Below are 24,839 nucleotides of genomic sequence, written 5' to 3'. Positions count from 1 at the left end.
TTTCTGGAACGCGCCGCCTGCAGCTCGCGCGGCCCGCGCAGCCCGAGCCCTGCCGGAAAGAGCCGAAGCGGCGGCGGGCGGGCGGCACCGCGCCTGCGCGGGGGGGAGGCCCCGCCGGTTGGCGGCCGGCGCTCCGCAGTGGGGGGGGGGAAGCGGAGCGGGGCGGGCGGCGGCAGGAGGCCGGCCGGGGAGCGCAGCCATGGCTGTGGTGGGCATCGACCTCGGCTTCCTCAACTGCTACATCGGCGTGGCGCGCAGCGGCGGCATCGAGACCATCGCCAACGAGTACAGCGACCGCTGCACGCCGTGAGTACCGCCCGGCGCGGCCGCGCAGCCCCTCGCGCGCCGGGAGCCGGCTCCCTCAGGGAGCAGGGCCCCGGGAGGCGCCGCTCAGCCCGGCTGCCGGCTCCTCCGTGCCCTTGAGGCGCCGCGGGGCGGCCGGCCCGGCTCCGGAGGCACAGCGGGTTGCTGGCTTTTTTATGCCGGCCGCGTAACGCTCGGCTTTCATACAGCAGAGCCCCCCCTGCGCTGCCGCTGGCCCTGCGGCACCTGCGTGCCCGCCGTGAGGAGACGGAGAGGCGGCATCGGGGGGGGGGACGGGCCCCCCCCGTTTCCAGGGGATACGGCCGGGCCGTGGGGAGCTCCGTCTGTGCGTGCTTTTGGGGGAGATGGGGAAAAAGCCTAAAAGCTCGAGGTTTGGGCCGTCCTTCTCTTTGTAAAAGGAATTCGTAGCCAACAGCAGAAAGTTTTTGGCTGTCCAAGGCCATACGAGGCCGTCATAACTTCAGCATCGCTGTCCTTTTGATTTCGAAGAAATACAGATTTTGGTTTGTTCTATAAGTTCGGTTTTTTTTAGTGCAGAAAGAAGCTGAGTGGTACCATACGCATACTGTTTGTTCAGAGTACGCTCTGAAAATTTTTTTTATTACCTAGATGAAATATCTTGCCTTTCATATTCAGAAGTCCCAAGGAGGAGTTATCCCTGTGCAAGTTTGGTGAAAACAGAACCTCTGGGACCTCTTGATCCTGATCAAGGAAGCCCCTGAAACTTTGGCCCAACGAATCCCCAGTTTAGGGCCAAATTCCTCCCCTCTCGGGACAGTGAGTGCTGCCAGTTCTTAGCTGTTCTTGGAGTGCCTTCTTTGCAGGTAGACGTTAGGTAGGCTTCCCTGTGTTTAATATTTTTCACTTAAATTTAGGAGTACCTATACTTTCAAGATGTGGGCAAAGTGATCGTGAAAGGGAGTTCAGGCAGTTTGTAAGGTTGTGCTTTCAGTGCACGATACGTAAAGGCAGTAGTTACCTCACTTACTGACATTTCTCCTGGCTTTTTTCTTCTCTTTCTCCAAAGTACAATATAAAAGGGTTATATAATACAGAAAGGAATTTCTTTTCTAATGGTAATGCCTTGAAGCAAGCTTAAAAAGAAACAGAAACGTTAAGGGTTTATTACTGTTACAGAAGCATACCATAGTAACTAAACCTTATTTTGAGCAGGTTTGGGCAGATACAATGCCTAAACGATCAAAACTTTTCCACTTGTTGAGCATAGCAACGCAGTAAATGAGCTCTTTATTTATATGTTCCTATAGGGGTGCTTACATCACTTAAACATTTGACATTAGCTAATAATTAACATTGGTTGGATACATCCCAAATACTTGGGACTTAATTTCACATTTATAAAGTTTTGATGTTAGTTGTGTCAATGTAGTGTGATGAAAAAACACCTGAACTGGCTCTGGACAAGTTGGTACGCTTCTGTTCATAGTACGTTATTAAGCCACGTAAAGATACTGGGTTACGTCCTAAAGATAGGACAGTCCTGGCTGTGCTGTGCAGGGCTAATTACTCTTTCTGGGCAAGGCTAATTAGCGCAGCCAGCGCCTACCTTTGGAGCTGATTCAGATACCTGTGCAATACAGTTGTGAACTGTACAGTGTGAGTCTAAGCATGCCCCTGTGCTGCAGACAAAAGCGGGGTAGAACTCAGGAAGACAGCGCCACATTATCACAGTTCCATACAGCACTCCTAGAGTCCTAAATCCAGTGTCCCAGTTGTAAAAACACTTGGGTGATCTGTTGCCTCCAACCTACCTTCTATAATTGAAGGCATGGGATTGTTAGCGCTTGTAAAATGTGCGTCTTCTTTTGGCAGTGCTTGTCCTTACGCTTTGAAAGGAAACGCTTTTCCATTAAGCCAGCCATTTCAGCAGAACTTAGAACATTTCTTCAGGCTTTTGGCCTTGTTGTCTCTCTTGATGTTAACTGACACCTCATTTCTCTGAGCTGAGAACTCCAGTAGGTCAGATGCTGCGTGCATTTCCAGTGAGCCTGGGGTGTTAGCTCCATGGCAAATGGTGCTTTCAAGTAGTATGCCTCACCACCAGGGTTTCGTGGAGGAAAAAAAAGTGATTGCTGATAGCTCATAATTTTTTAATAACTATTTTTTCAGACCACATGTAATTAGTGTAATCACAAACTGTAATTAAAACAATGATGTAGCATCTTCTTCAAAACAGTGAGTGGAGAGGGTTGAAATGTCCTGGTGAAGGGAGCTGCTGCTTTAAAAAAGTGTCTGTCCTGCTCAGATCCTCTCTTCCCATTAAGCCGAGGCGGGTGGGAGGCAGGCAGTGCAGTTGTGGGACCTCATTTGTTTCCTCCTGGTGGTGGCTGTGCTTCCTAGAGGGCTGTCTTGGGTATGGCTACAGCGTTTGGAGCCGAAGAGGGCAGGCACCTTCTGGTTTTTTGACATCTCAGCTTCCCAGCCAAGGGAGAAACCACCCATCCTCTTGTGCAGGAACTGGCTGGAAGTGAACCGTGGCAAGACTCATCGGGTTGAGTGGCTTCGGACTTGATGTTTCATGCCCAGCCTAGGGGTATTAGCACGTAATGCTGCCTGTCAACAGAGGCAAATTCCTGCACAGGAAACGTGTAATACAATAACAGTAACAAGCTGTAATCACAATCCATAAAATAAACGTCTTGTAAACTGTTTAAACAACATGAAAAATAGTAAAAGCTTTTCTTGAAAACTGAACTGAGTGTTTGAAAATGTAGGGCAGCGTGCTGTCAGTGCGCAGCAGTTAAATCCAGTGAAGGTTGTGAGTGTTTAGGGTGGTGGTGCAGCAGAAGAGGTTGCTAGGTAATGCTGCCAAATTGGATGCAGCGCCCTCATGTAATGAAGGAGGAGCGGAGGCAGAAAGTAATCCACTGTAGTGACCTTCATGCATTCATTAAACAGCGAAGAGTAAACCATATGAATCTGGGTTGTATTTGTTATTTACTGCTGAATGAGTTTAGACAGATCGGTTCTCTTCTGGAAACAAGAACTTGAAAACTAATTTTATTTTAAATCTGTAAAAACAAAGCTGGCGATGGTAACTTGAGGAAAAAAGCACCACTGACAGTACTTGGAAATGCACTGATGAGATGGTGTACTGATTACAGAATAAATTGAAAGTAACACGTAGTAACTGCTTATTGGTGGAGCTGTTAGTGGCTAAAGTTACACTTCAGTAGCTGCTGGGACAGTTGGCTGAGGCCATGAGCAGTGCTGTTGCCGTGCTACCCATGTTTCTCACTGGGCCCGTTGCTCCTTCAGAAGCAGGCCAGCGCTTGGTGCTGTTGCAGAGCTCTGGGAAGCCAGCAGGGAGGCGGCCAGGTGGCGGCTGGTGTCCTCAGGTGGCCTTTGCTGGAGTCAAAGCACGGGGACACGGGAAGCAGCAACTGCGGGTGCCATGGCCACTTGTAGTGCCCCAGCCCTTGGTGCCTGGCAGCTGGCGCAGCTACCTTGGGCTTGGGGGTTACTCACAACTGCTGTCTCAGTGCCAAGGTGTGGCACTTTCTGACTGCGGGGTCACCATGTCACGGAAACTTGAGCAGTGGAGCTCAGGGGTTTTAACTGGATGGCCCAGACCTCGTCTGGTTATGACCTGTTGCCCAAAACTATTAATTCTGTACTGTCATGGCAGGATCTGTAGAACACGTTAGCTTTAAAGGATTCTTTAAATGCAGTGAACACAATTGTGGTTGCCTGCAGTTTCTAAATTAATTTGCAGAGAACAAAACCAGAATTGCACTGCAATTTCTGGTGCTTCATGCAGTAATGCTGTGAAATACACAACCGTGTTCTGCTGCTGTACTTCTTGACTTTCCGTTTGTTCGTTTTGTTTTATTAGAGTAATGTAGAAGTATTTTATAACACTTCCCTTTAAAGCTGAATTTCTTTTATTTTTCTTCTTTTACTTAGAGCTTGTATATCTTTAGGATCCAAGACCCGGGCCATTGGGAATGCAGCAAAGAGCCAGGTAAACAGACGGGGGTGATGGAATTATTACTTACCTGACTTGTTTTGTGTCGAACTGTGGAAAGAGAAATAATGAATAAACTTGGTCTTTTAAAGTAACTTGTCTATAATAAGTGTATGTTTCACGATAATGCAGCATCAATAGTACATTCTCTATTAAATTCATCATCTTCTCATTTAGAGTATAGAATGAGGAGAAACAGGATAATACCTAGTTTCTTTCCCAGTAGAGTATCTTCCTCGTGACAGCAAAAGTAGAATTCATTCTTAAATCTTCTTCCGAGGAGTTGGGGGGGTAGGGATGCCATGCGTATGGTTTTGAGAAGTTGAAACAAATTGAAGAACAAAAGCTTGGTATAAATACTAGTTCTTGGTTATAGAGTTAAATTAATGTGTCTGTGTAATTTAGTGTTTTAATTTGGAACTTTGAAAAGAAATACAACTCCTCCTATTGTGTTCAACTTCACTTGCAACCTAGGAGAAGAGCTGCTTTGCAAGGAAAACGCTTAAAAACTTGTAGTAGTCCAGAAAGTCAAAATAGATCGGGTCTTCCCTTCTCCTTTGTGTTCGTGCATCATGTTAACGTTCTGAGGGGACATCCTTCCCTGTTGTAGAGTGGTCCAGTAGGCAGCCGGACCTTTAACTCCAGCATTGCCCAGTGGATGTAGAGGTAATGGAGCCCACCGGTAGCATGTGGCAGAGGCTGCATTGCCTTTGTTCCGTGAAATTTCACACCGTTCGTTTGAGCTCAGCCCCTGAACTTGCTGGTGAGAAGGTGTCCTGTCAGTAATGTTTGCGACTATAAACCTTGTTACTTAGCCTAGTAAACTAGACCAGTTTCTGCTGGAGTAACTTCTTCTGGTAGCTTGATTAAATATTGTGTGTTAGCATTTGTTCAGGTCCTTCGTTTACTTAAAAAATCTGTCCTTAAATAATTCAGGTGAAACACTGACGAGGGAATAGGTGCGGGAAGATTTTATGTCCAAGTGGAATCTGACTTTTAGAGCACAATTTTAAAGGAAGTGGAATGCATTAATTTGTTGAAGCTTCATTTGAAGTTAATGTAGGTAATAGCTTAACTTGTTGCTGTAGACCGCCACTGCAGCAGTATTTAATACATCCTGTACTGCATACTATATTGGGAAGCTCCTTTAAATTAAAAGGTGCAATGAAAATTGATGGTAGCAAGCTAATGGTTATTAAAGAGGGAAGCAAACTTGAACTTTATAATGGAGACCGTAGATTAAAATCAGGGTGTTTCTTTCCTTGCACCCTTTCTTTTCCAGTAAATGTGTGGGGCTTAAAATAGGTCTTCAGGATGTGCAGTAAGCTGAACATGACAAGAATGTGGTCTTCTGTAGTCTGCATGTCATAGGTAACTGAAGATAAAATGTCTTTCACAGATTGTCACAAATGTAAAAAATACATTGCATGGCTTCAAAAAACTGCATGGAAGAGCCTTTGAAGATCCTTACATACAAGCTGAAAGGGCCAAACTTCCTTACGAGCTTCAGAAGATGCCGAATGGCTCTGTAGGAGTAAAGGTGAGTTAGAGCTTCATACAGCGTATCTCGAGTGTTAGAGATGAGTGCTTGAAACCTTTGCCACTTCATACTTGAATTATGTTTTCCCTAAGAAAACTCTAAATATTCTTAATTGTTTTTGAAAAGAAATGTCAGGTGATAACCAGTACAGTAATGCCTCTTATTTCATGCAAAGCCTTCCTTGGCATGGCTTAGCTATGTTTCTCATTCTTCCCTATAATTCATTAATGTCTTCCTGTTCAGGAAGTTCTAGAGTACCTGTCCTATATTACATACTTGTGTCTTCTAGTAAATGTAGTGTAAAAATGTATTGTCTTCTGTTGTGCAGGTGCACTATAAAATGTTAATAACTAACCTCAGAAAGGTTAAACTTAGGTTACGTTCACTTTAAATAAAATTGTGTAATAAATCTGCTCTCCTCAAAAGATGAACATTCCTTTCCCTGCAGTAACATTCACTAAGCATAGTACTTTGTCTGTCTGAGATGTCTGTTGAGACTTCTCATCAATTTTACTAGCTTTCTGTAGTCTCCCTTAGTAGCTTGTATTTTACTAGATTTACCTTCAAATAGCTTCAATTACAGCGTGTGATTATTAGCGACATCTCAATTTGTCTGGAAATGCAGAGACCAAGTGTCAGGAAAACAGGGTAACTCTCTGAAGATTTAATCTAAACAAGCTATTTTTAATTTGCTTCCAAACTAAATGGTTGGAAACTGTACTTCTTAAAATTCAGACTTTATGGCTTCAGTCTCTGAATGCATCTACCATTAGCAGTTTAATCTAGATCAGGAGTGTACTTCCAAAGCAAATCTCCCTGTCATCCTCACTTAGCTTGCACTTCGGGTTGCTTTGTGGAGGGGCTTTAGACCGCATGAAGTGAGTTCAGTTTGTTCTGTACAGGTACTTATTACCATAGTAATTGCCAACGTAAATACAGTTGCTGCTCCTCTTTCTGGGTTTCCCTGCACAGGAGTGTTTGGGATTACTAAACACCAGCCTCGCAGGAGTTCAGGACATAGACCGCCCGTGAAGCTTCCAGATTCGGATGTGTTTGCCAAGAAGAACAAGGCAATTAGGATTGCCTTGCCTGCCCCTTCCTTGCCACACATCTGAGTGACCATTGCAGAAAATAAGTTCTTGGGTTTTCTTCAGAACTCCAATTTTTAGCTTGCATTAGGACGAATGTGATTCTACGTATATTTTACATCTCTTTTTAGTTCCAAATACACCCAACAAAAGTACTGTAGTGTTTAGAAATAGCCCCTTGAGATAATTCAGTTGTCAAGGTTTTCCACAAAACAATGGTCAGCTAAACTGAACCATTTATAATTTGGTGTAGGTAGCATGAATCCAGAGCGTCAATTCATGTGGAGAGTTACTTGTGTTCAGTCTGGTGTTAAACTTGTCTCATTCCTCAAAATTATAAATATGTCCAAACTGCGTATCTCAGAGAAGAGGTGATTGATGTGTGAAAGGATTTTTATTTATTTTTTGGTGTTACTTGTCTTTTCTTTAAAAAAAAAAAAAAGGATGGGGGGAGGAACATGTTTTTCTAATTTCATTTTATTTTGAAATCTTGTGCAAAACTCTTAACTTGCCTTCTGGTCCAGGAGAAAATGCTCGTTAGTGCAAAATGGCATCCATTGTTGCTGGTAAAGCTTAACATGATAAGATTTATTACAGAATTGCAATTCTCTATTTCAGGTGAGATACCTCGATGAAGAGAGACTGTTTGCAGTTGAACAAATTACAGGAATGTTACTGGCCAAGCTTAAAGAGACTTCAGAAAGTGGTCTGAAGAAACCAGTGGCAGACTGTGTGATCTCAGTAAGTTGTAATACTTATCGCGGTTCTGTTTATAGATAACTTTACATAAGCTAGTATCATTTATGCCATGGTGCAATGGGAAAGAGATGCAGTGGTGGGTAGAAATACTGCCAAAAACTTGGGCCTTTATTACATTTTTTTTTCCAGCTGGTAATGCTTTTGCAGTCGTGTGTGAAAATGGAAATTTTGTTAAAATTTGCTTGAGAGAGCATACTACTTAAGCTGATCCAGGCTGGTTCAGTGCTACATAACTTGCCTGCTATAAATGAGAAGTATTTTATGTGTAAGCACTTCTTTTCCGGTCCAAAAGTTGAATTCTTTTTAGTTGTAGTGTAGTTGAGAGTTGCCTGAAATTCATGTCTCTGAGGATAATATACTAGCAATGTAAGAAGCATGAATCGCCTGCATTTGTTTGAAAAGGTCTTGGTATCTGGCTGGTTTGCTTTATTATCGGTCTTTTTAGCTAGGCTGCTCACCCATGGGAGGCACGGGCGTGGTGGCGGAACTTAGGCAAGAGAGTTTGTTCCTGATACCATGTCCTACATGTCTGCTTTTCACCTTCTTTGTTTGCTTCTCCTGCTGAGGGCTCTGGGCTTGATATTTTGGGGCTATTCACTTTGTTAGACAGAGGTATGGGAACTGGAAAGCTGTGTGCTTTAGCTGTTAGAAATATGCTTTGATCTTTTTTCTTGCTTCCTTATGGTATACAAAGACATGTACAGAGAATACCTTCCACACAAATAAGGATTCTTGGTAATACACTGAAGTGGTAGCCAACAAAATGGAAACTATGAATATAGTCTTGTGTCTTAACTGTGACTGCAGCCGGTTTCTAAATGGGCTTTGATTGTGCTTTGGCTCTTTGTGGTGGAACTGAAGATGGTAGGGGACTGTAAGCTGGAGCTGTCATTTAGATGATAACCAAAAAATTCTACAGCTGGACATAGCTCCACTTGTAGTGCACAGCTTAGGTCAGCGGTGCTGAAAGTAAGTTTAGTGCTGTTGAGCTTCTGCAATAGTTTTTGGGGGGGCTTTTTATTTATTCATATTTAATTTAGCAAATTTGTTTGACTTTGTGCTGTATAAATGTTTACAGAAACTTTCTTAAAATGTTTTGAACTGGTAATTTTGAGATCAAAGGTTCATCAGAAGACTCTGAACCTTTTTTTTGGTGCATAAATGCACTGTTTAAAACGAGTATGGATTCCACTTAATTTTTGTTATGTTTTGAAATTTTAATTAAAATACGCAGTAAAATGAATTACTTAAGTGTTTTACTTGGACTGCCTTATTCATCTGAGGTTAGTTTATACCAGTTTCTTGTGGTTTTGAAATTTATAGGCTTCCTTAATGGGTAAGTCTGACTTTAATTTAAAGAGGTTCATATGTCATAATATCCTATGCAATTATTTCTTGGAAACAGGTACCCAGTTTTTTCACTGATGCTGAGAGAAGGTCTGTAATGGCAGCTGCTCAGATTGCAGGACTAAATTGTCTGAAGTTGATGAATGAAACTACAGCAGGTAAAGGCCTGGGTGCACAGAAGTAAAGCAGCAACGTGGATAAGTGCTTTTTTAACAGCTCAAGCTATTGAATCTGCAAGGGCGATGACACTACTGTTACACAATTAGGAGCTTGGGAAAAAGCTATCTGGGCTTGTACTGCCCAATCCAGCTTGGGAACTGGAACCGCAGTAACTGTCAGTGGGGTGGTGCTCAGATTTTATGAGGCAGGAGGAGAGTTTGGATTTCGTAATCTCAATACAATGCCACTTGAAAATAGCTCCTCTGCTTCTGAAATGACAGGGGTGTCTCTGCTTACCGCTGCTGTACCGTGAAGCTACAGCAGAAAGATCCAGAAAGCCACAGCTAGCATCAGAATCCCTTAATAGCCTAGCTGGAATATGCACCTGACCTAAATTCTCAGTTGTTGCATTAGATGGTACTGTCATGTACTATTATCAGATGTAACCTGCATATTTTCTGTCTGAAAGATTACAGTAAATACGTTACTTAACATAGATGTGTTGTGGGGTCTTCTAAGAGTGACATTTCCTGTGATTTTGCTCTACAACACACTTCCAAATGACCTCTCATTCATGTCCCTTTACTTGGAGTTAGCTGTTAATAAAGTTCTCCTCTCCGAAGTTAACTAAAACAAGTATATAACAGATTTTTCTTTACAGTTTATTGGCTATGCTGGAATAAAAATAAATCCCATGGAAATACTTAGGGGAAAACATTTTTTATCATAATCTAATATTTACTTGAAATAAATTTACTTGAAATCTCAAACTGTGTAATCCAAATAACTTCCATTTTTAACTACTACTCGTGTATGGTTTAAAAGCTGCCTCTACACAAACTGCATTTCTATGGAGCTTTTTTTCAAGCAGACCTGCTGATCTTATACAGAAACTTCAGTTATGACTTATCAAACTATTCAGATAGAGTCAAACATAAGTCTGTGGGAGAATGACAGTTTAAGCTTGTGGAAAATCTGTCAGTTGTAGTGTTGGCACAACTGTTGTTTCCATAAAGTAAGTTACTTACTGCCCTTTTCTAGTTTTTGATATGTTCTATGGTAGATTATAGAAATATGCTATGCTTCATGGGAACTGAATTTGGAGCAGTTTAAACCAGTAATTTCATTTTTTGATTTAAAATTTCTTTTAGGAAGTTTCAACCAGCTTCCTGAATGAAGGCTGGTATTGAAATCTTAGTTTCTTACAAACCAGTTTTGAAAACGTTTTTTTCTTGAACATGTTACTTTGCGTACAAGCAGAACTGAAATACTTTGTGATGCTTTAATGTTAAATTTTCAGTTGACATTGATTTCTTTTGTTGACAGTGAAAAAAGCTGTTTTCAACATCTTAGTTTTGTTTGTGATGACTTTATATGAATGGTATATTTTTGTTCACTGTATATGTACGGTAACTCTAAAACAGAAAATAAAAATAACTGTTCTGATAAAATCCTGGATCTAAAAATTTAAATTTATGATGGAGCATATAGTACTAACTAAATGTGCTTTGGAGGCACACAGCATGCAGTTGCTTTTGGAAAGAGAGATGATACAGAACACTCAAATGGCAATTACGAATGAGCATGATATAATAGTAAAATTAGAAACCAAATAAAGAACGTGGCAACTCATATGGTCTAAAACTCACGTCCCCTTGCACCCTTATGTTCTATCTGAGTAGAGTAACGGAGGTAGTTAGAAAAACTGGAAATAAGCAGTGTCCTTCTTTTGGTAGTGCCTTTAATGGATGCTTTACATTGGTACACAGCTTTGCCTTAATTTCCGTGGGCTGTTCTCTTTCAGTTGCACTAGCCTATGGAATATACAAGCAAGATCTGCCGGCCTTGGACGAGAAACCAAGAAACGTGGTCTTTGTAGATATGGGGCATTCTGCATACCAAGTCTCCATCTGCGCTTTTAACAAGGGAAAACTGAAGGTAATCTTCTAAGTCATACAGTAAAGTCTTACATTCCCGAAGTATTTAATAGAACAGTACTCAAAATGCTGTTCGATGGGAAGATTTTTAAACGTTAAAAAAAAGGTAAATATTTTTGAAATTCAGAACACGACAACTTTCTGATTTTTCTTTTGGCAGTTCTGGCAAAGCAATTTTTGTAAGAATGCAGAAATGAAGTAACCCAAAGGGTGTTTTGAAAAGTGCTTGACAATTAAGCAAATGCATGAGTTTTGTCATTTTTCTATCTGAATGAAGTATTTGTGTATTCTGGTAATCTCACAGCCGTTGTAGCTGAGAAACTTGCTTACCTATAGGGAATTGTTGAATTGCCTTAAATTGTTCTATTATGATTATTTTTTCTGCTATGAATGTGAAGGTTTAAAATCTAAATTCAATTGAACATGAAATAAAACTGTTCACTCTGTAGTTCTGAGAGTTTAATCTTTGAAGTTTGAGCTATTGGTGGTTGAATGTTTTAAAAATGTCTTTGCTGTCAAAATGTGGTCTTCATCTGAAGTCATGTCGAAGATGATAGCGGTTGTTTTTTGGTTTTTGTTTGTTCTGGGTAAATGTGATAGAACCAGTAATAACATGAGAAAATAGCTATCCTAGCCTGCTTTTTCTTTAGTGAGCTAGTAAACTGAGTAGGGGGTGCAGCGTGGTAGAAAAAAGCATGATAAATGTGATGTTTTTTCTTAAAGTAATAGTAGTACTTTATTTGGCAAGGGCAGAAACTAATTGAGAAGAGTCATTTGTTATGTTTATTTTTTTTTTAAGTTCTGTCACTTGCCTGACAGAAGATGGTGAGAAATCCACAAGGGATTCTGTCACATCAAACCTGTTTTTAAAGGTGCTGACTTGTAAAACCAGTGACTATATGAGAGCTATCTATATCTAAACAAATAGTGTTTAATAATTTGTAATCTGTTCTTTCACTCTAATGCAGGTCTTAGCTACTACTTTTGACCCATTCTTAGGTGGAAGGAATTTTGATGAGGCTTTGGTAGACTACTTCTCTGAAGAATTTAGGACAAAATACAAGCTGAATGTAAAAGAGAATCCCCGAGCGCTGCTACGATTGTATCAGGAATGTGAAAAACTAAAGAAGCTTATGAGTGCAAACGCCTCTGACCTTCCACTCAATATTGAATGCTTCATGAATGACCTTGATGTCTCCAGCAAGATGAACAGGTACCGTGCTTTTTTTTTTTTTACTGAAGTGTAGTCAAGTGTGGTATCTCAGCTGTTTTCTAATATGAAACATGTGCTCTGTTCCTGCAGAGCTCAGTTTGAGCAGTTGTGTGCTGCCCTTCTGTCCAGAGTGGAACCTCCTCTAAGAGCAGCCATGGAACAAGCAAGTAAGTAGGAGCTGGATACTGCCTTTGATTCTAGAAAGTAACTAGTAATGCGGTTATCCTAGATCTCTTTAATGATTATCTCTTTAATGTATTTTTGTATTCATTAGAATTGCAAAGCTAAGTACTGAAAAGTTAAATGTAAGTTCCATTCATATGCTTGTCATGTATGCATGATCCCATTCCTGCCTCATTCGGTGCACAAACCACTCTGCAACCCTGACTTATTGACCCTCATTCACCCTGTGAAATGGAAAAGGTTGGGCCGTGGAAAGATTTTTTTTAAAAAGTGGGGGTGGGGAAGAGGGGGGGAACACGACTGTCATTCTTTACTGGAATGCTTTGCAACTGTCTGGCCAGCCTGTTCCATATGTGATACATATGTCTTCACTGACCTGAGAACTTGGCAGTATATTCTTAAAATAAGTTATATGAAGCATGTGCAAATGACAATTCTTTTGTATAGTGTGCTATAAAGGAGAGGAATAGACTTCCATAGGAAAAGGGTTTATGCAGTTTTTAGCATCTTCAACTAAAAGAGAAAACATCTGCTTATTTTTGAGTTGGCTCTAACTAATGCTGGAAATAAGAACTTGAGTAACTGCTGAGCAAAACCATACAAGGACTGACAGCTGTTTGAGATTTTGAAATCACTTCCTCCACGTATCTTGAATCCAGAATTAAAGTTACCCTGCAAGCACAGTTTAATATTTATTATACATTTTAGTCAAGGGTTTTGTTTTTGTGTATTGGCAACCAACATTAACCGAACATATAATGAGGTATACTTGGGGTTTATTTTGTTCTTGCTTGAGAGGAGTGAGGTATTGGCACCCAGTACTACATGGGTGCCAAAGAAAACCTTATCACACGCTTGGGTTTATGCCCACCAGAAAGAGGATACATACAGATAAGGCACTTCTGAAGAGCAGCTGTCATCAAGTGAGCCCTATTTGATGCTTTGCTTCTGCATTTTCCAGGATTGCGCAACCAGAAAATTGTGTAGTCTGTAGGAGGGATGAGGATTTTGAGTAAGATGTAGCACTACGAATCTGGTCTTAAAGGTCTTGTTGGCCATTGAATATATTCGATGCTCATGACAGCGTATAGATAGTAAGAGAACTCAATCTTACTTTGGTTGTCCAAAGACAGCTTTTTGATATACTGATGATAACTGAAGGCCATGCACTCTTTTCTAGAACTTGACCGTGAAGATATCTACAGTATAGAAATAGTAGGTGGGGCTACTAGAATTCCAGCAGTGAAGGAACAGATCTCTAACTTTTTCTGTAAAGAAATAAGCACCACACTAAATGCTGACGAAGCTGTTGCAAGAGGCTGTGCCTTGCAGGTATGGATATTAAAATACAGTATTGCTCATTTAATGTGGTCTATTGCAGTGTAACTAATCAAAACCAAGAGGCATTGTAGATGAAACAAGGTACAAAGTCTTACTTGCTACGTGAACAATTGGTGACTGTGACTATGTCAGAAATGATTGTATTAGGTTTGGTAGCTTGCCACTGTGTCCTGTTAGAAGGAATGGTCTTGTTAGAGACCTGTTAAATTTGATGACCTGAATTCACAGTTCTACTTCATGTAAGTCATTTGAAAGCTTTGCTTCTGTCTTTAATGACCATCACTCAAGAAGTGGCATCTGTTACTATTACCTTAATTTAGTTAAGTCTTTCAGCTGAATTAACTTTCTACTAAGAGTAGGAAGTTTCTGTTAAAAATACGGTGGTAATCAGGACCTCCGTGTACTTGTATGCGTTGTAGCCTTTCTACACTTAGCTATTAATTATTGTACTTTGTGTTACGTGGATGTAATAAAATTCTGGTCTTTGTTTTCTAGTGTGCAATACTTTCCCCAGCTTTTAAAGTACGTGAATTTTCCATCACTGATGTTGTTCCTTATTCCATAACGTTAAGATGGAAATCATCTTATGAAGAAGGAACAGGGTAAGTTGTACGATGCCTGCTAAATAAACATGGGTTTTTATGTGTGTATTAAGAAAAATGTTGGGCTATGTGGAAGACCAGGCCTTCAGACTTCTAAGTTAGCTATTTCAGCAGTTTTTTTCTTCTCTTGTTTTATTTCTTGATCGATAATTGGAAATACAGTTAATTAAAAATGAAAAATTTGCATGAACTTTTATAGTTTTGCTGAAGTGACATAAAGTACGTAGTCCATTTTGAGACAGGCAGGCCATTAATGTGCACCTCTTGTCAGACACTGACGTTTTAAGTAAATTATTTGGTGGCTTGTTCAGCATGGCTGCTGTTCATAACAACTTGATTATCCATTGTATTATGCTTAGTGGTTTAAATTTACTTAATGTATCGTTTTAGGGAATGTGAAGTCTTCAGTAAGAACCATGCTGCTCCATTCTCAAAAGTAATTACTTTTCACAAGAAAGAGCCTTTTGACTTGGAAGCTTACTATACCCATCCACATGAAGTGCCTTATCCTGATTCCAGAATAGGTAAGAACATGTTTAAAAAAAAAAAAAAAAAAAGCTTTTGTTGACAATGAGAAAGGATAGTTCCCCTTTACGTAAGAGACTTTACCTCCATATTTCCTAGATTATAGAAAAGCCTAGCCCCTTCAGAGAGGCTCAGAACAGTCTTCTTGGCTTAGGTGCAGTGATCAAACAGTATCAACATCATTTTAGGACAGTTACTAGGAAATTTACTTTCTTCATCGTTTTTAAATGTTTTAAAAATGTAGGCACAAAGAGTTCAGTGCTCTATTTTCTGGTTCTTGAAGCTTGTGTAAAATGGAACATAATCTGATGTGCCCACCAGCCCAGATTTTTTCGAAGAAATTGGATCAAAGGAGCTGATGATGCTTTATCTGCCTAGATAGGTATTTGTCATGTCTCTTTCTGCTAATCTGAGAAAATACAACATAGGTATCCCCTGAATGTAAGCATCTGTAGTAAAGTCTAAATGCATGGTATGAATTAGTTTACTTGTAGCTAATACTGCTTTATTCACAATTAGTAGCTGACTGTTCAGGGTCTTTAAGCTAATTGATTTTATTGACTAATTTCTGTAAGGTATAAACATGGTATTGGCTTTTTTGAGTGTCTTTTCAAGATGTCTGTCATCTTCAGGAAAGAACATTCTCATTTATACATACACATTCTGCATTACTTTCATATTTGCAACAGTTTTGATAACATCAACCTCACTGTTTCTGGAGGCCTTGGTAAACACACCATTTGGTCTCCAAAATGTGCAGTGTATCTGCATTATCAAATTCAAAGGGCACCTTCCTCTGTTACCGTTTTATTTTTCAGTGCAGAGTTAGAGTTGAATGAAAGAAACTGAAGCAAATCACAGAAGTTTCTCTAGTGTGATGGTTTAGAGAAGACAACAGAGAAGCGTAACATCTAATAATATTATGTTGAATATGTTAAAAACGTAGATATAAAGTAAAAGTATCTTGTGGCTGTACAAATTAGTAATAAGTGAGGAACCAGATTTTAATTTGTCTGGTATACATCACATTGTAGAACTATCAACTAAGTAAGAAGTTTCTGAATAGAGTTGATCTGATAAAGTTACTATTTAAATCGACAACTTTCAAGTTGTGTATTTTCTTTTTCTTACTTCGTCTGTTTGTTTTTGTTGTTTCTTTTGAACAATAATTAAAACCTTCTGTTTTAAAGGGCGTTTCACTATTCAAAATGTTGGTCCCCAACATGATGGTGACAATTCCAAAGTGAAGGTTAAAGTGCGTGTCAATATTCATGGCCTTTTCAGCGTGGCTAGTGCTTCTATAATAGAGAAGCAGAATATAGTGGGAGATCACAATGACACACCTATGGACACTGAATCATCAAGTAAGAACCAAGGCAGAGATGATGAGCTGGTATGTAAACTTGTAAATATCTACACTTCTTGTAATTCTGACAAGAGAGCCGGTAATTGGGGATGAAATCATAGTGTATAGCTTTTGAAAATTGCTACTTCTCCACCCTTGAATGATTTCTTCAGTCATATAACATTCCTTCATGTTTGTTTGTTATTGAAGTACTGGTACTATGATAGCAAGAGTGTAAAACAGCTAGATTGCAAAGAAAACTGTTTTCACTGTATTTTACCATCTCTCTACTAGTCTTAGTATTATGTTGTTATCAAAACGTTACAGTTAATTTGCCAGATCACAAAATGTGTTGCCGTTGAAGTGCTACCTTTTCATTGAGTAGAAAAACATGGTATTTTTTCATAGACCTTTCACCTGTGGCACTTCGCTGCTGGTAGTTCTTATAAAATGGCTTGTAAGCCTGGGGGGGGGGGGGGGCGGATTAAGGGAAACAAATGTGTAACAGTGTTGTTACTGGTACTGAGAGGTTAGGATTTTAGACTTCCTTACCTCACTGTAATCAGTGTGTTGAAGTACTGCAGAGGTGCCTGCTCACAGTATTCTGCTGTCAGTTTTCCCATCCAAGTGCAAGGAGGATTAGTTTCATTTCTGGTGTCTTGTATACTAAATAAAAGTACATGGCTGCAAGTCACAAGGTGCAGCTTCAATACTTACGCTCTAGGCGTGAGGACTGGGTACCTGGGAGTGTTTTTACAGCTGGGAGAGGCGCCCCGGTGGTGGCCTCCTGCTGCTCCTTGTGGACAGGCGCTTTGCATCTGAGCTTCGTGTACAAGTGAAGCACTTGAAAGTGACGTAGCTGGCACTTTGTGTTACCAGCAGCATGCTGCATGTGGAGGTTACTAAGCTGTGTACACTATGTTCAGTGCGAGAGTAACCACTTCCATCCTCAGGCTTTGTTTGTTAGTACCTCATTCATCCTAATACATCTTTTGTGCTTGTCAGCAATTTCCTTTCATTATTGAGGATGATACCCCCGACTCTGATGAGGAGGTTTGTGGTGTATATGTGTACCTCCCCCCCCCCCCCCCAGCTTTTTGTGTAGGCAAGACAGTTCCTTCTGGTTGTTGCCTTTCCTGTGTGAACAGTAAGAACAGTAAATACGTATTTTTTTGTATTCTGAAATGGAAAAAAAAAATTGTGACTAAAGTAGCCTACTTACTTTCAACTTCATCATTACAACTTTGCTAAATCAGCTACAGCTAACCCGCAACATGTTGCACCTGTACTAGTTTGAAAGCTTTTAAATATTGAATTTCTTGTATTTCCCAGAAATAATGGCAAATTATTTTTACATGCGTATGTGGTCCGTGAATCCATGCATCTTAATTCCTTGTAATAGAAGTAGTCACTGACCTTTCACACCTCAGCTGCTGCTCTATATTTATTGATGCTCTGGATGCCCAAATACTGGAGCCATCCTGAAAACTTGAAATTTCATTAATACGCTGTTGAAGGATTTTGTATTGACAACAGGGAATAGCATAACTTGACCTAAATCAAGTGATCGGGTCTTTCAGTGATGTCTTCAAGACACTTAAATTTAAAATAAGGCATAAGTGAACTACAGATAAATTTAAGTGAAAAATGGGGTGGCAGGGGAAGACAATCGGTCATGTGCTTTAAAAGGCTACTACGGAAATGATTTTTCATTGTCCTGTGAGACAGATGCAGGTAACAATTACAATGATTAAATTACTTCTGCTTTGATTATAAAGCTTAAAATTGATGGGAGAAATGGTATTTGTTCAAAGTTCTGGCTGTTCCGTAGAGAATCTGTAGTTACTGTCTGTGTTGGTGTTGTGTTTCTAAACCATTATTTGCATACATTCCATATGTATTTATTTTGAAATTAAAATGGAGTATTCACTGGGCTTAGTATAATATTATGGATGGTAGCATCATAACTATTTAAAAGGGGGCAGGTCAAGTGGAATCCCCTTTTAATTTGAGAAAGATACAAATACAAGTAGCATTATCAAAATGTCTGTTTAAATACAGTGAATCAAACTTTTCAAGACTGAATTTTCCACTTCATCTGTGATGTAAGTTGGCCTCAGTCTTAACTCAGTGCAAAGGTTTGCTGTATGATTTATATAACTTTTTTTTCCCCTAGGATAAAATGCAGGTTGATCAAGATGAAGGTATTCAGAAGAGTCAAGCTGAACAACAGAGCCAAGCAGATGAGGAAACTGAAAACCCAGGAAATGAAACAAAAGTTTGTATTCAGTGTTGATAAGGAAAAGTAACATTGTTTCCCTTAGACATTTTTGCCTAGTATTCTCAAATTTATTCCATCAGTCTTAGTTGCAATATGTAGGGACTGTATTTGGAAGAGCACAGCTATACTGAAATGGTTGAGTTAGAAATCCTACCTTAGCACTTACATTTTCAACATAATATGTGGTCAAGACTTTGAAGTAAGTTTCTTTTACTTAAGGTAGTTATATAGTGAAGCTGGAGTTCAGGGAAATTTAAGCATTATGGAAAAGAACATGCGATTTCTTTAGCTTTTGAGCAAGTTTTCTGAAAAGCTCTTCATGTTATGTTTAAAGGAATTAAATTCTACCAGTTTGGTTCAAAACTAAAGTAATGGTGATTCCAAATAGCAGATGTATGATTGTGTGCTTTGTTTATGCGCAAATAATTTGTAGCTGTCTTCATTAGTTTGGTTTGTCTCTTTTTGAGCATAAATGTAGTCATATTTCTATTCTTGAAAGTTTGTTAAAGTGTAAATCTTACAGGTTTCTTCTGGAGACAAGCAAGATCATCCAACCCAGCCAAAGGCTAAAGCGAAAGTTAAGAGTATTGACCTACCTATACAGGCAAGCCTCTACAGACAACTAGGACAAGATCTTATCAATTGCTATATAGAAAATGAGGTAAGGAGCATAAACAGATGATGACTCTAATGTCACTAGATAATTATTTGGAAAGTATTTGCAACCATAAACATTTTCTAATTTAGAATTTCTTGGCACTTTGTCTTCAATTACAGGGTTTTTCATTTTGCTGGTTTTGTTGTTGTTTTTTGTTTGTTTGTTATTGGTGGAGTTTACTAGTTTTACTAGTAAGCTGAACTGTCCAGGTCTGAGGCGAACCTTTTAGCCTGTCATCACTGAACAATCAATGCCTTTCTTATGCAGGAATTTCTTAAGATTTCCAGTAAAGGCTGTGCAGTATGTGACAGGCATGTGGGATGTTACTGACTGACCTGATACAGGTCAGGATTTGCGCTTGCAGACTTTTTTTTTTTTTGGTGGTGGTCTATGGAAGCCGTGTCCTTGCTAGACCGTGTTTTTTGCCCTTCAAGTGATGTATCAGCAGGAAACTGGAAAGTATTACATATAGAAAATATGGCTTTCAGAGGATCCTGTCTAACTTCATAGGTGTGCTTTGTCTGCCATCGTGAAGATCATACCAATTGAAGTTCCTCTCTGAAAGCTGGTCATTGCAAAGAATAGAATACCTTTTGTAGGGCAGAATAACTCCTAGTGACTTCCAAACTGAACCCAGTACTTTACTACTAGTTCTGTCTGTGCTGGTCAGATTGTAATTTTTACCTGATCTGTTTGTATTGAAGCACTTGCCAAAGCGCTCATAAATGTGAACACGCTCTTTTCCCCCTTTCCAGTTCTAACTGGGTGTGAAGAGAAGTTACACAAAGGTGAAAATTTAATCGGTAATTGTGAATTAATAGGCTTCTTAAAAGTTCTGTGGTACACTTTGAAAAGAGTAACGCTCAAGTTTGACACCTGAAAGGCTTTGAGTTCTAACTAAGTTTTTATCTGCCCTAGGGGAAGATGATGATGCAAGACAAACTAGAGAAGGAAAGAAATGATGCTAAAAATGCTGTTGAAGAATATGTATATGACTTCAGAGACAAGCTGTGTGGAGTCTTTGAGAAGTTCATCACTGAAGAAGTAAGATTTGCCTATGTTTCAACTGTCAGAGGGGGAAAAAAAAGCTTTAAAATTCAGTGGTGTATGTAGAGGCTGCAGGAATCTGTAGGACTTGTCTCAGAACATGAGATGAATTAACTTCACAAAAGTGAAGTTCAGGCTGTGCTTCAGCCTGACATTGCAGACAGTACAGAATTGAGCGTATTTGCATGTCAGAGAAGTTTCTCAGTGGCAGGGAAGCATTCCAGATGTAGGCAAAACATTCTGTGGGTTAGGGGTGTAGGAAAGCAGGACAGATCACAATGAGCATAAATGGGTAGGAAGAAATAAAAATGAGCAGAAAACAGAGTATTTATAACCGTGCTGTATTGATCTGCGTTTCATTAACTTAGAAATACGGTTCTTTCCCCACTTACAAGTATGTTGAACCTGATGTGGTGTTAAAGTCCAACTAAAAGATGGTAAAGTTTTTACACTGGGCTTTTGCAAAAGCGGTATTGAAAGATAACTTCCGTAATAGTTTATCTGTAAAAGCCATCTAAATAAGTGGCTGGTACACAGGCAATGAGTTGTCAAAACAACTCTCCAGTAGCTGCACATGTTTTAAGGTCTGCCCTGTTAATTACCAGTGCAGATGGCCTTCCAGTATAAACTCAAGGAATCTGAGGCTGTCTTTCTCATACCAATTTCAAAACAATCTCTTAAGAACTTCTTTATGCTTTTAATATATTTAATTTCCAATTAAATAAAGATAAGATCTTTATCTTTGCTTACAGCTGATAGATCAAATAAAACAATTTGAACTTCAGAGTTATAGATGTGCATATGTGTCCAGATATTCTGTTCTTCTCTTGTGCTATCAGAGAACCTGAACAGCAGAACTTACCATGTAAAAAGAATACACAGGAATCTTACTTAACAATGTTAATGCTTGCATATAAAACTAAAACAGAAGCTGTGCAGCTCCCAAAGTTCACATGCAAATCACATTAGTAGGCCTGTAGTGCCTCTTGCGCCTTTCTATAAAATCTCGTTTTTGAAGTCCGTCAGTGTTCACCAGCTGAAGACAAAGGAAAGGGGAAGGAAACAGGTTTGTTTCTTCAGCAGTCTCGTTTGTATTGTTCCCTGCCAACCTTACAGGGTCTGTAACTTGCTTTATAGGATACAAACAAGCTGACCTTGATGTTGGAAGACACGGAAAACTGGCTTTACGAAGATGGAGAGGACCAGCCAAAACAAGTGTACATGGATAAGCTTCAGGAATTAAGAGTAAGGCTCTAAGTGCTTTTCTAGAAAAAGGGGGTTGGCGGCTGGGTGGCTAATGTAAGTCAAGCTGTTCAGCCGAGAGGTGTGCGTGTACGTACCCATACGTAAGTTTTGTAAATCCATTCACTTCAGAGTATGGACATCCAAGTTGTATCTGGCTAGTGTCCAGTTGTGCAATGAATGCACTATGTAGAACTAGGAATACAGGTTGTTGTAATGTCAGTTGTGCTTCTAATTTGAAAATAGACGCAGTGAAGCATTCAGTCTCGAGTGACAAATAATAGAATCACAGAATCGAAGGGGTCGGAAGGGACCTCGAAAGATCGAGTCCAACCCCCCTGCCAAAGCAGGTTCCTTTAGAGCAGGCTGCCCAGGTAGGCGTCCAGACGGGCCTCGAATATCTCCAGAGAAGGAGACTCCAATCACTGCGATAACTTCTTGTAGTTTTTGCTACAGACTGAAAGAGGCTTTAGAGTAATTGATTGTTCTCCCAGGTATTCAAAACTACACTTGAAAACAGATGTTCTGGTTTTCTTGTTTTAAATGGTCTTCCATAGCTATATAATAAAATGCAATTTTTAAGCTAATATCTAATGATAAAGGCTGAAGAATGCTTTAAAAGCTGCTTCCACTGTACCATTTGAGTAGTAATGACCAAAAAAAGAAACTGAAGTACTTCAGTAGTCTCAAGGGCAAATGTGAATTTTGATGACTAGTTGGTTTGTAAAAATCTTTAAGGATACGTCTCTAACTCTTGAGTTCCAACTGTTTCCTCTCAAGTTAGGTTTTCTTTGTGGGAAGGGAATGTAAACAGCAGTGTGGGCAACTACCTTGCCTGGATACCAGTATTCAAAAGAAGGAAAAAACACGATAAAACTAGATATTTTTTGACTATTTTAAAATTCAAACCATGTGTGCCAATATGCGTGCAAAATGTATTGTTTCTCCTCCAAGTGTGCTGTCCCAGAAGTTTTTTTCTGAAAATAACTGCAAAATACTAAGCCATATAAGGGCAGAAGCACTACTCGTTTAAACTTGTGGGGTTTTTTTGTTGCACTGAAGGAAAATGCATAGGTTAAGCTTTTGAATGGGTGTGAAAAGGAGGAAAAAGCCGTCTTCGTTCTGGTGCCATGTTTTGTTCTTTGACCAGACTATGCTAAACTTCTATTTTGTCAAGATGTTTGTGCTTATCTTTACAGAAATTTGGACAGCCTATTCAGGAAAGATACATGGAACATGAAGAGAGACCAAAAGTTTTAAATGAACTCGGAAAAAAGATTCAGCTCCTTATGAAAGCAGTAGAAGCATACAAAAATAAGGTAGAAGCAAATTATTTAGGGAATGAACTATTATGGATGTGTTTGGTTGTAAGATTATTTTTAGTGCTGGAAAAGAAATCCTATTAAGATGAACATTTAAGCTGCTCTAAAATGGCTGTTGTGCTTACATTCCTGAGAACTTCAGAAATCATTCTTGATCATTACCAAAAAAAAAAAAAAGTTTCTTCATGAATGTGAATTGAACACAGCCATGTTATTTATGGTGACTTGTACCGTTTGAAACGGCTATCTCAACTTAGGGTTGTTATCCCTGTTTTTATAATTAACAAGATAGTGTTTGGGGGTTAGTTACTTGGGTGAGTTTTTGTTCTCTTGCAATTTTCTTACTAACTTGCCCTTCAGCAGTGTGCACTTAAGATCAAATTTTCAAATATGTCTAAAAATAATTTCCTGTGTTTAGTTCTACAGTGACTCTTCATACCAAACTCTAGTTAGAAGCCCTTCTTTCTAGTGGGTTGTAGTAATGTTACCCTATTGTGTGTCCCTGAAATTCTTAATTGGTTGAGAAGCATGTACTAATTGATGATATAAACATCTCTCTCCTTAGGATGAAAAATATGATCACCTAGACCCTGCTGAGATGGAAAAAGTTGAAAAATACATTAGTGAGGCTATGAATTGGTTGAACAGCAAAATGAATGCCCAGAACAAACTAAGTCTAACTCAGGATCCAGTTGTCAAAGTGGCAGAAATACTGTCAAAATCCAAGGTAAAAATTGTCGTAAATGTTGTATCTTAATAAAGTTTTCTTTAAAAGATTTTAGCCTCTGTACTGAGCTAGGATACAATACCTACAGAGGTCTTTAAAGCTCTGGTAAGAGTCATATAGAGGGAGCGGCAGTTTATCAGTGTTAGCAGTCCTTAGCTCTTGACTTGCAGCCAGTACCTCTGAATAGCCCTTAAAATATTCAGAGTTAAAGCACCAGGTTTGCTAGAAAATGGATTGTTGTAAGCTCTTCAGCTATTGGAAGGTTCTTTGCTTTCTGTAAAGCTTCTAGATTGGATAAAATTGAGAAGTCTAGTCCTTGAAGTTTGAAGTCTACATTATTATGAACCTGAAATAAATTTGAGACGTTCTATTGTAATGAAATTACTTTGCCACCAAGTAACTTCTCTCACTTCTGTTACAACCAGGAACTGGATAGCTTCTGTAATCCTATCATATACAAGCCCAAACCCAAGGTAGAACCTCCTAGTGATGGGCAGTCCAAAGCTAATGGTGAACACAATGGACCAGTGAATGGACAGAGCGGTACTGAAACAAGACCTGATGCAGCGAAGGACAATTCTCAGCAGACCAAACCATCTGGAGAAATGGAAGTGGACTAAACCTTGCTTTTCTTTTACTTAATTAAAATAGTGCAAGTAACCACAGGGTCCATTCTTTCTGTCTGGTACACACCTCAGATGTTCAGTTATTCTTAGCCAACCTTCTGTCATTTGTTGCTGAGTAGTTTTGAAAGTGTTTCATATTAAGTACACCTCTGATGTTCATTTCCACTGATGCTGCTTATGTGGAGCTTTAGCCAAATGTAGATTGTATAAGTCAGTTTAAGCTTTCCCAATATATTTTATATCAAACATACAGAATTGATATATAAATGGCAACAATCTACCTTATTTAAAGCTTTTATTGTGGATAAACCTCAGCTCCTTTATTCAGGAAAGGATACTGTATTGCACTACTGATGCTCAAGTGTAGATCTAATTGCATCTTTATTTTGGAAAAATATTGGAATTGAAGTGGCAAAACTTGTCACTTGAAGCACTGACCTTTTCTAGTTATTGTATTGTTATAATTTAAATATTAAAATAGAGGTTAGTTGGCATACTAGTCCATCTTGTTGATGTACCATGAAAATTGTACGGTCTCTTTCATATAAACTAATGTAAGCTTGAACACTTTTAGACTCCCATACC

The 24,839-nt window shown here is 39.4% G+C and overlaps 1 protein-coding gene across 1 annotated transcript; it reads left to right on the top strand.

The window, feature by feature from the left end:
- The first annotated feature begins 96 nt into the window (after positions 1-96).
- On the top strand, positions 97-24,748 carry HSPA4L (heat shock protein family A (Hsp70) member 4 like). The gene is made up of 19 exons (XM_080588855.1): positions 97-306; positions 4,252-4,309; positions 5,712-5,852; positions 7,559-7,681; positions 9,105-9,204; positions 11,010-11,143; positions 12,111-12,355; positions 12,446-12,522; positions 13,719-13,870; positions 14,375-14,481; positions 14,872-15,005; positions 16,197-16,399; positions 18,528-18,629; positions 19,156-19,293; positions 20,209-20,334; positions 21,475-21,582; positions 22,779-22,898; positions 23,467-23,628; positions 24,054-24,748. The coding sequence occupies exons 1-19, from the start codon at positions 200-202 to the stop codon at positions 24,246-24,248; spliced, it is 2,532 nt and encodes an 843-aa protein (XP_080444981.1). The 5' UTR covers positions 97-199; the 3' UTR covers positions 24,249-24,748.
- The last annotated feature ends 91 nt before the right edge of the window (positions 24,749-24,839 follow it).

The sequence above is a fragment of the Anser brachyrhynchus genome (genome assembly GCF_964034855.1).
Source record: "Anser brachyrhynchus genome assembly, chromosome: 4".
NCBI lineage: Eukaryota > Metazoa > Chordata > Aves > Anseriformes > Anatidae > Anser > Anser brachyrhynchus.
The sequence above is the reverse complement of the archived record's forward strand: the minus strand, read 5'-3'. Positions and strand labels throughout refer to the sequence as shown.